The following is an 11,890-nucleotide window of genomic DNA, read 5'->3' on the forward strand; positions in this document are numbered from 1 at the left end:
AGCTTTTTACCTTTGTAAGGGAAATTCTAGAATACATGAAAAACAGCCATTCCCTGTACAACATCTTCACCTTATAGTGAGAGCTTATCCTTGCTACAAAACCCTCTGTGGAGCAATGTGGCCGAGTCTCTTCCAAAATCATGCCTCAGATTGTCCAGGACCATGAGCTACAATATCAGGGTGACTTATTTCTACCCGGGAACTATATAACAAGCTTGCAAGGGGAAAGAGAGCAAGTTACAGAATGGCAGCAGTCATAAGAACATCAACTTGTGCCATTGAGAGAACTTACCTAAAAGGAAACATATGAAGAAATAGAAGTTACAATTTCTATTGACTGTTACATATTGTATTTACACAATTCATTTGAGGGCCTCCACATGTATATTGAAGGCAAACCCTATAAATATACAGTATGTGTGTATGTATATATATGTGTACATTCTTGTTACATACAGTAAGGGTAATGGAAGAGTTTCATTTGTTGAATCCTAAAGGTGACCCCCTACTACAGGTATACTAGCTAAATATGCACTGCACCTCTTCCACATTGTACTGTATGTGTGCAGTTCATGTGCAGAAGGATTATATTTTTAACATGTATCGGCTACCAATGTTTTTTTTATTCATGGATTAGCACACGTCATAGCATAAAGAATAAAGAGTCTCCTTAGAGCGTAACCTCCAGATTTTGGAAACAGTCAATTATTTCAGAAAACACAGCTGATTGGTTTCTTTTTTATGCATCAGCAGTCCCCAAGGAGGTTTATATGCGGATTGTTTTCTCTCCCACTGTATGGCAGCATTCTATATCAATCAGGTGTCACTTACGTGTCAGTATGGTGCTTAAAGTTTATATATACCTATATACACACAGAACAGACGTGTAATATTCTGAATCTTTAGTCTTAAGATGCCCATACACCTTACGATTATCGTACGATTTTCGTACGCGATCGACTTTTCGGCCGATAATCGTATGTGTGGATTGCAGTGTCCGACCGACATTACTGTACAATCGTACGACTTTTGACGGTCAAGCATGTTTGAAAACTTTGCTAGATCGTACGATTGTCGTAAGGTTGCTGGCGTTTCCGTCCGTCAAAAGTCGTACGATCTACACTGCGCTTGCGCTAAGGAAAATACGGCAAATCAATCACCGCATTTCGTCCAGGTGCTTTTCGTTAATTACGGCTAAATGATTCTTGCGATCATCGGGGCAGGATGGGGCTGCCCTACGAAAATCGGACGACTATTCGATCATCGGACGAAAAGTTTTGTCCGATAATCGTAAGGTGTATGGGCACCATTACATACCTCTCAAGGATTTCTGAAATATTGACTTTCTTTCACTCCCTGGCAGAAGCGTCCGGCTCTACAACCTCCATAGAGGCCGTTCCCTTCCCTGCCTGAGCCCCGAGTTCAACGCAGTTTCCATTCCATTTCCAAAAGCCATTCTTTTTATTTGATGTTATTTCGATATCTTGCCAATCATATGACCGTTTTATGAGCATTAAGATTAGACAGAAGACATGACAGCCTGAAACTCCTGCCCTGCCAGAAATAACTCATCCCTGAGAGGTAAGGCTGCAATATTGCAGTGAGTATACCTGATGTAGTAACCCATGGCAACCATATTTTACCTTCTTGTTAAATCTGTGGCAGATGAATTGGGATGAATTACTTTAGGGTTCCCCACAATGAGCATTGCTCTTTGCCTTAATAAGCTTGTGTGTTTTCACCTTCTGTATTGTCTTTGAAATGTGCTTTTCTTTCTTTGTTTAATGTTCTGTTATCAGTGAAATATATTGTACCAAAGAAATCATGTCCAAAGTATGTTTGTATTGTTTGAATACACCCAGTGATTTTTTTTTAATATATTAAAGTTTGCAAAATCCAAAGATGTAAGTCTTCCATAAACTGGGTGTCTCCAAGAGGTGGGTTCAGAGGGTGACGACTCTATCCTGTATTAGAGGAAGGAGCTGCTGGTATGTTAAAGTTGGATCTATACTGTACATGTCTATTTGTGTTGTTGTTCAAATGTAAAAGTTGTCACCTGCACCGAGGTCCAATGTATCAGCTGGTCTTTATTAGACGATGAGAATACATGGTGTCACTAGTGAACAGCAACGTTTCAGAACCATTAACGTTCCCTTCACCAGCCAAACAGTAACTATGTCACCTTGATGAAGGGACTGTTCATGGTTCGGAAATGTTGCTGATCACTAGTGACACCATGTATTCTTAGCGTCTAATAAAGACATGCTGATACATTGGATCTTGGTGTGCGGGTGACAACTTTAATACCTGGATTCACGCAACGCCATCCGCAGGTCCTTCCAGCACCCATTTAAACATATTAGGATTCCGGTCTGGAGTGCGATGAGAAACATGCTGTATTTTTTTTAAATCAACCCCAACCCGGGGGCTGAACGAAAGAAATAGAAAAGATTCCTCCATTAAAGAGCGTTAATAGACGAAGCTGACGGCTGCTTTCAGAATATCGCTGCTGAGAATTTCAGCTGATCGAGGGATGCCGGGCTGAGGGGTGCTGACAGCGGCACCCACTGCGCCAGTTTCTGATGAACCGGCCGAAATTCGGACCGTGTGTACCCTACTGAACGCTGGAATAACACACTTACAGTGAGTAACGGACTCCTTATGTCCTACATTAGGCCCCTTTCACACAGCTGCTCTGATCAGGTCCGCCTGTCAGTTTTTTGGGTGAACCTGATGGGATGCTCAATGCAAATCTATGGCCAGCCGTGTGTAAACGGATGGGTGTGCGTTTACAGCAGGTTACCACCCCCCCGGCCGGATCAGAGATCTGTTTCGCCGGACTGGATTGGGGATAATCTGATGTAAATGGACATCCGATTTCACATAGATACACATGAGGTCCGGTAATTGGAGTTTTATCTTCCATTGCAAGGTGGAGGAAGAAACTGTACGGACACAGATGTCACAGTGGTGACATCCACTCCATACTGCTATGAACAGTAGAGGATCCATGCACGGAACCTGTGTGAGAGGGGCCTTAATGTGCAAAAAGGAATATAACCTTTTTTTTGGCAAAGCAGAGCACCCCGGCATGAGCTGCTTCTCCTTTGTGTATTCGCAATGGAGGGCTCAACTTCTGGATACATGCCTTGTCATATATTGAGGTAACAGGCATACGTCTGAATGGATCCTAAAAGAGTATGACCAACCCCCTTGGTTACATGGTTGTTGAGGTTGAATGAAGACACAGGTCTATGGAGTTCCACGGCAAGAGAATGAAAGTTGGTGCTCGGCCCCCTGGACATCCATCGGGTCCTAGACGCCCGTCTCGGTTTCCTTGTGGATAATCTGGCTTTTCGTGTTCAAATACAGCGATGCTCTATAAATGAGTTCAGTAAAAGGAGAACATTCTTTAAAGAACACTTCAGTCGCTTCTATTTATTTAAACACAACTGAATGGAATGTTTTGAAGGATTCCTTTCCTCCAGTGGAGACAAATGTAAAAAGCACATGAAATGTATCATTAAAAAGAAACGTATGTGCAATGCTTACAATAAACGTAATGCACAAAATAAAACATAAATAACGAGGAGACAGTGTACAGCATAAACTCCATGGAATGTATTTATAAAAAGTTTGAAGAGCCCTCCGCTGCAAACACAACATTTACATCCGATCTGTGGGAACAGGACAAAGCTGAATGTTTTCTTGTGCAGAACGAATTAGTGATGCACCGAATAGAAAATTTGTGGCCAGATTTTGCCTATAGTACTTTTTTCGGCCATCGATAATTAGGCGCATCCCTAGAACTGATGTTATTGGTGGAAAATATCGCAATATGGCCACTAGATGGAGCCAAGGAGCATAGGTAATAAATAGCTCCTTCCAATGCTCTCAGCTCCATCTGGAGGCCAGAATACAAGATTTCCCAACAATTACATTCATTCTGCACCAGAAAACATTTTCAATTTGCTCTATTCGCACAGAATGAATGTCAATTTCAGATTTGAGGAAGGACGGCTCTGCTTCTTATAAATAAACCTCTTTGAGTCTCAAACATAAAAAAGGAGCTTCTGTACTTTACCAACCAGATTCTCACTTCCATTCCCCCATGCAAACATAAATAGGAGAATCTGATATACAAGCAAAAGGACCTGTTTCTTTACACACTTTTATACATGAAGTCCTATATCTATATCCTTTAGTGCAAGATCCCATTATGGAGTCATCTTAGCCTCAAACTGCTGAATCTCTTTGATCTCAGCCGGAGTCCTGAGATATTGCTCTATTTCACTGTCCAATATTTCCTCATCTCCAGTGATGTGCTGGTCTTCCAAAAAAGCACTGCTGTAACTTCGTTTCTTTGCTTTCATCATGCATGGAGGGAGAAAAGGAGTGGTACGGCTCGGCTGCTCAGAGGCTGCGGTACGGCTCGGCTGCTCAGAGGCTGCGGTACGGCTCGGCTGCTCAGAAGATAAGCCCGGTGCTTTAGGATGTCTCCCAAGTGCTGTATCACAGTCTTCTTGTTGAGCGACAGCATCTTTAGCCAGGGCAGCTGTTGGGCCAGTTTGAGAAATGTGTCTATAAATTCATTCAGTCGCAGAGGTGCTGGATTTGGAAAGTCTATTTCACACAATTTGCAAAACTGAGTTAATGTGCAGGAGAGGCGCTGGGCAGGTTTGAGGGACTGCCAGGAAAGATAAGCAGCTGCCGTGATAATAGGGATAGGGTGACGTCCAGTTACCAGCCAGGTTTCTGCAGCCAGTTCCACTATGTGTAGTGCTCGTTGTAATACATTGTCCAGATTCTCGACATATTTGGGAGGAGCAGTCGGAGCCTTCTGGAATAACCTAAGACTGCGGAGAAACATGTTAGTGATACTGGATGTAACCTTAGCTTAAAATAAACCATAAAGGAAAAAGAAATACAATACAATGGATGAGAATGAAAATAGACTTCGTGTTTCCATAGACTTTAAAGCTAGACCCAATTCTACACATTGAAATGACCAATCACACCTGCCACTGGCTTTTATAATGAGATTCCTAATTATTTACCTATTGCAGTGACTCTTCACCAGGTCCTGTAGGCTCAAAGATGGGATGTCAATCTTCAGAGCTAGTATCAGCTTTCGGAACATTTCGCTGAAGAGTTCGTCTTTTGAGTAGAGCAAGGAGGAGATGGTGCCCATAGTGAGAGGCCAATGATGCTGCCGGCATGTTACATACACACAGCACCCCATAATGGCTTCCTTCTTCTCCTGACTAACAAAGTGGCACATAGGGTGGTAGAAGATCTGTTCATAATACGACACTGCAGTGTCTGCAAAGGTGTCTGGAAGCCGAAGGACTTTGCAGAGATTTCTGACACGGATGATGCCTAGTGGACACAACACGGACAAAAATGACACATTTAAAGGTGAACTCCATCCAGGCAGATATAAAAGATCGCTCTTCTACATTACACGAATACATCCTCAAATTATTCCTTTAAATGCTGGCAGTAAGTACCGGTCACTACACATAACACAGTTCAGCATGCCAATTAAGCCTTATTTGTTTGAAGGCTCATATACACTGAGTGGCCAGATTATTATGACCACCTGACGTTTGTAGGCAAATTAGCTATAATTTTGCGCTGAAGTTGCTAGAGGGCCAGACCATTATAAATAGGGAAGCAGGTTGTTTACCACGACAGTAGAAGTGATTTGTTTCTGAAGATATGGGTAAACAATGCGATTTAACAGCCTTTGAACGTGGGATGATTGTTGGCGCTCAGAGCCATGGAGCGAGTATCAGCAAAACAGCAGAATTCGTTAAATGTTCAAGAGCAGCTGTTGTTAAAGTGTTTAAAGACTGGACTGTCAGCTGAAAATCTGGGTCTGAACGTGCGAATTGTGGCCGTCAGCGACTAGTCAATGTTAGGGCAGAACGGAGAGTGGCAAGACTGGTACAAGACAACAGAAGGGCAACAGTGCAGTGTCAGATTCCTCGCATCTCCTTTCAACATCTCGTGGAGTCACGAGGCGGTCCAACGAAGTCATCTCATGGAGTCATCTCGTGGCCCAACGAAGTACTGATGGGGTGGTCATAATAATCTGGCCACTCGGTGTATATGTGCAATGGGGTTAAATGTTTCCAAATTGCTAACACCCAGGCAGCTATCCTCGGATCTTACTAACAGCTACAGTGGAATGCAGACCTTTAGAAGTCCAACTCAGATAAAGACACACACAGTATATGGCACCTAAATGTCTTTTACCCCAAAAGGTGGCACCCGTGTAATCATCTCTTCTTCAATATATTATGAAACAGAAGTACACTTACCTTTGAGCTTAGTTTTGCTGATGGAATCATTCTGCCCAGTGCTCTCTGAAAACCGTACAGCTGTAGATGGAACAAAAACACAGATCTGAATAAATCAGAGGCTGACTACTTGGGTCCTCGAAATGCTAACACATGGTGTCAATATTGTTTTAGTTGCTGAGCTCCTGAGAATAGTAGTAGACTGGTCCACTGGCAGAGTACAATGCAGGAAGCATCCATCATTTGGGGGCGGAAGAGTTGGGGTGTCAGTCTGCATAGTGGGGTGTAGCATGTGTACATTCTAGGGCGGTAGAATAGGTTATTAGTTTGTAGAGTGAAATTAAGGATGTGTCCACCATACCGGAGAGACATATGTCTAAAAAAGGAGAATAGGTGATCAGTCTGCAGAATGAGGTGCAGGATCCATCAGTCAGTCTGGGGAGGGGAAGAGGATGGTCAGTCAGAGATCCCTATTCTAATACTTGTTCTGAAACAGTAAGAAAGTTATGACAACAAGAGGGCCAGTATGACAGGCAGGAAACTAGCATTTTAGGGGTCAGAAATGACACTTTTCATGTTCCTCCAATTAGGAAAGTAAAAATGTAGGCTAACTGAATATATTTTCAGGTGCAAAATATTGGATTCCTTCTTTAAGAAAATAGTATAGCTGAGCAAATGACATTCCCAGCACATTACTGCCACTAGATGGAGGCAAGGAGCACAGGAACTTCCATCTAGGAATGCGCTGTAAATGTCATTCACTCAGCTATACATTTGGCGAATGTCTTGTAATTCATCCCCAAACTGTTTTCAAAAGCTTGCACCTGAAAATATATTTATCTAGCCACACGATAGGGTTTCGCCTACATTTGACTACCACTCATGATGATACGACACTCTACTGCTTTGTTCCTTATATGTCAGGCTTCCACTAATGCACATACTCTGGAGACTGATCACTGAGGGGTTAATGCACAAACACTGATCAGATGAGCTTTTTATTGCTGGAACATTTTCCCCATCAGCGGGAGCCCACAGTCTATAGAACCAATGGACCCGTCAGCGGGAGCCCACAGTCTATAGAACCAATGGACCCATCAGCGTGAGCCCACAGTCTATAGAACCAACGGTCCCATGAGTGTGAGCCCACAGTCTATAGAACCAACGGTCCCGTCAGCGTGAGCCCATAGTCTATAGAACGGTCCCGTCAGCGTGAGCCCACAGTCTATAGAACCAATGGACCCGGCAGCGTGAGCCCACAGTCTATAGAACCAATGGACCCGTCAGCGTGAGCCCACAGTCTATAGAACCAACGGTCCCATGAGTGTGTGCCCACAGTCTATAGAACCAACGGTCCCGTCAGCGTGAGCCCACAGTCTATAGAACGGTCCGGTCAGCACGAGCCCACAGTCTATAGAACCAATGGACTAGTCAGCGTGAGTCCACAGTCTATAGAACCAATGGACCCGTCAGCGGGAGCCCACAGTCTATAGAACCAATGGACCCATCAGCGTGAGCCCACAGTCTATAGAACCAACGGTCCCATGAGTGTGAGCCCACAGTCTATAGAACCAACGGTCCCGTCAGCGTGAGCCCATAGTCTATAGAACGGTCCCGTCAGCGTGAGCCAACAGTCTATAGAACCAACGGTCCCGTCAGCGCGAGCCCACAGTCTATAGTACCAATGGACCCGTCAGCGTGAGCCCACAGTCTATAGAACCAATGGACCCGTCAGCGTGAGCCCACAGTCTATAGTACCAATGGACCCGTCAGCGTGAGCCCACAGTCTATAGACAACAAACGGAAAAAGACACAGCGCTCTTTTGGAAGTGTAGGATATGTGTGAATACGGCCAATGGGGATTGCTGCTCTAAAAATAGGGGGAGAAACCTGTGAACATGGGGCAAATGAGAGCGCAAATCCTGAGAGTATAAAAGGTGTAGGCACAACCAGTGTCTGTGTATTACGGGTAAAACGTACACCACCGCTCCGTGCACGTTCTTCCCTAGCCTTCTGTCACTTTATCGCACCACGTCCCATAAAAAACATCGCGATCAAGACTAGAGGTATTCTCCACTAGTCCTTCGGCACACACAGCACTTAGTTTATATTGCTTTTTCTTTCATTCATCCTTTCACCCCTGGGACACACTGCATACGACTCGCATTGCCATGACCTCTTCGGGGCCCCCATCACCAAGACTTTTGGCTCCTCAAGTAAGTTTCCAATTCCTTTTAATATTTCGTTTTGTTGATCTTTTTTGCCCGTTTTACCCGTAATACACAGACACTGGTTGTGCCTACACCTTTTATACTCTCAGGATTTGCGCTCTCATTTGCCCCATGTCCACAGTCTATAGAACCAACGGTCCCGTCAGCGTGAGCCCACAGTCTATAGAGCGGTCCCGTCAGCGTGAGCCCACAGTCTATAGAACGGTCCCGTCAGCGTGAGTCCACAGTCTATAGAACCAATGGTCCCATCAGCGTGAGTCCACAGTCTATAGAACCAATGGACCCATCAGCATGAGCACACAGTCCATAGAACCAACGGACCCGTCAGCGTGAGCCCACAGTCTATAGAACGGTACCGTCAGCGTGACCCCACCGTCTATAGAACGGTCCCGTCAGCGTGACCCCACCGTCTATAGATGCGAGTCCAGACTATAGCGCCAATGGCTGTACACAGTGTAAGGGTTGCCATGGTTGCACAATGACTCCAGCACAGAGCCCACCTTGCAGGAAGCTCTCCTCATGCTGGGTGGTGGTGAGGACCCCCTCTGTCAGGATACAGCCACAGTCTGCACACACCATCTGCTCCTGAGCGTAATGAGCATCTTCCACAATATCGGAGGAGCCGCATTGTGGACACCGTACGGGTGCAGACATCTCACGGCTGGAAATACAAAGTGCAGGAGCCACCAGAGCTGCCAGTCATCAGGAAACCACTGAGCAGCTCCGCCTACAATAACATTTCCCCCCGCCATGCAAAAAGTTCTGAAATGTCTCCGCTGTCGGCGCCATTTTGTTGAAGTCAGCCATATTACATAACGGTGATACTGGTCTTCACTAATATGGCACCCAATGCCGCTGTAACGACTGAATATGCCACAAATGTTACGTTTTTAAAACGTCTCACGAAACGTCAGAAGATAAACTCACTACAGCGGTGATACTATGTAGGGGGCATTGAGGAAACTAATCAGTGACTCCTTGTTCTCTGGTTGTTGGGAGACATCTGATGACCGGAAGTCCTGGGACCGTCCTGTGGCGTGAGTGTGAACAGTGGTGCTGTATAGATGCTGGCACTGGGTGGCGCTGTTGTTTCATATACATTTCTAGTGTACTGCTCCATGGTATGTGGATGATTAGAAGGTGTATTGATGACATTTAGGGCTCAGTCACAGCATATGCGTTGGAATATAGGAAACAATTGTTCTTTATATGTCCTCTTTTCACACCACAATGCTGCATTGAGATGGGTTGCAGAAAAATGTGGACATTTGGCATTTCTACGCAACACAACTCATTACCACTGGCTGGGTGCATAGGATTAAATAAAGTGTAATTTTGTAACATTTCAATAAAGTTTAAAATAAATAAACAGTACATCGCACCACCCGTACATAATGGAGGCCAACCCGCTCCATCTCAACATTCAGCAATACAGTACAACTGAAGCCAGTTTTTCTTTTTGCTCTGTATGAAGTGGAGAGGGATTAGAACACCAGATCTAATTTTTATTGCTGTCTGTGTCCCCATTAGGGAGATTCACCCTATTTGTCCTGGTGATTGTTTTCACGGGAAGTAAGAGTGAAAGAAAATGACACATTTTGGATTGACACCAGAACAGGAAGAGATGGAAAATTTTCCATTGGGGACACTATCATCAGGGGTTTCCCTCTCTTTGGAGGAATTTCCTTACACTTCCGATTGTGCCAATCAGACAGGAAAAAAAGGGAAATCTCCCCAATAGGACACATATAGCAAAGAAAAACACTGAGAGGGGTTATAACCCTCCCTTACTCTATCTAAAACCTTGGTTCTCAACTGGTGGGTCGTGACCCAAAAGTGGGTCGCGACCATGTGTTCAGTGGGTCGCGGCATGCGTTCCACTTTTTTAGGCGAGAAGCTCTTCAGCCTTCTCCTAGTGCAGCACTGTCAGTTCTCACGCCAAGCAGCCATTCAAAATATGTTGCACGGCGCTGAGCATCAGCTTGAGGTGGAATGGGCTGGGGATATGGCCGTGAGGAAGCTCCATCCATACATGCATTGCTTACAGCTCCCTCACGTGTCTTATAGAGGTGCCTGGACCGGAGTGACATCACATTCTGGCTCTCAGCACCTCCACAGGGCGTGCAAGAGAGTTGTACAAGCACTGCACATATGGATGGAGCTTCGTCACAGCACAGCAGCCCATACTGGATCCCAGGCTGAGGATCGACTCCAGTTTTTGTAAGATAGGGAGACTGGGTGGACCTAAAAAAAATTAAAATATACATATACATTTTTTTTTTTAGTGTGTATGTGTGTGTGAGAATGTTTTTGTGGTTGTGTGCGTCTGTGAGTGTTTTGGGGGCCCATTCACACTAGTACAGTGCGTTAATCACACTAGTACAGTGCGTTAATCACATAGTACCGTGCGATTAACGCACTGTATCACGCAATCACTCCTACTGTGCATTCTGGTGTAGGCCGCCCGCACCGGAATGTGCGGTACCCTAATGCTGTGCATTCCATTGCAGTTCGACTTGGGTCGCGACTTAATGACCGAGGACAAATGTGGGTCCTGAGGTTACACAGGTTGAGAACCACTGCTCTAAAACTATCAGGGTTATTCACAAAGGGTGAAGAGTGTGGAGAAGGCAGGTGAGGGGAACAATCTAGGACAACATAGCTGAACTGGCAAGTGAGCTGAATTGGAGAATTTTTACAAATCAGCTATTTTGTCCTAGATTGTTCACTTCTCCGGCCTTCTCCAAACTCTTCCCCCTTCCGTGAATAACCCTGTAAGTTAGGGTTGCCACTTGTCTAGGATTCACCCGGACAGTGCAGGTTTTGAATGCTGTGTCCGGGTTTCATGGCAGCAGCAGACATCCCAACTCTCCCGGACGCTCCGGGAGTCTCCCGCTATTAGATAGCGGCTCCCGGCCGCCCAGGAGAGAAACACTTCCTCCCGGAAAGGGTTAATCTGCTCGATCGATTAAACCTTTCCCAGCGATTGTTTTTTTTTTCTTTTCTGACATCGGGAGTTGCGGCCCGTTGTTAGTGAGAAAAGAAAAAAAAAGTCATACGAATGCATAGCTAGTTTGCTATTGGCTATGGCACTTTGCAATAGCCAATAGCAAACTAGCTAATGCACCCGCCCACTGCTGCTGTCAATCAGCAGAGGGGGACCTGAATGTTTCTATCAGGTCCTCTTCTGGTGATTGGAAGCAGCACAGGGCGGGTGAAATAGCTAGTTTGCTTTGCTATTGGCTATTGCAAAGTGAAATAGCCAATAGGAATCTAGCTATGCATTCTTATGCCTTTTTTTTTTTTTTCATTCTGACGACTGCAACTGTCAGAATACCTAAAAAAAAAAAAAAA

General features: G+C 44.9%; 1 protein-coding gene across 1 annotated transcript; it reads right to left on the reverse strand.

Annotated features, from left to right (window-relative positions):
- Positions 1–4,217: 4,217 nt before the first annotated feature.
- On the reverse strand, positions 4,218–9,202 carry BRF2 (BRF2, RNA polymerase III transcription initiation factor 50 kDa subunit). Its single transcript, XM_018572978.1, is given in 5 exon segments — positions 4,218–4,468; positions 4,471–4,856; positions 5,058–5,379; positions 6,327–6,386; positions 9,037–9,202. Coding segments are annotated over 5 exon segments (1,173 nt in total). The 5' UTR covers positions 9,191–9,202.
- Positions 9,203–11,890: the final 2,688 nt, after the last annotated feature.

The sequence above is a fragment of the Nanorana parkeri genome, unplaced genomic scaffold (genome assembly GCF_000935625.1).
Source record: "Nanorana parkeri isolate BGI_ZX_2015 unplaced genomic scaffold, ASM93562v1 scaffold2192, whole genome shotgun sequence".
NCBI classification, from domain to species: domain Eukaryota; kingdom Metazoa; phylum Chordata; class Amphibia; order Anura; family Dicroglossidae; genus Nanorana; species Nanorana parkeri.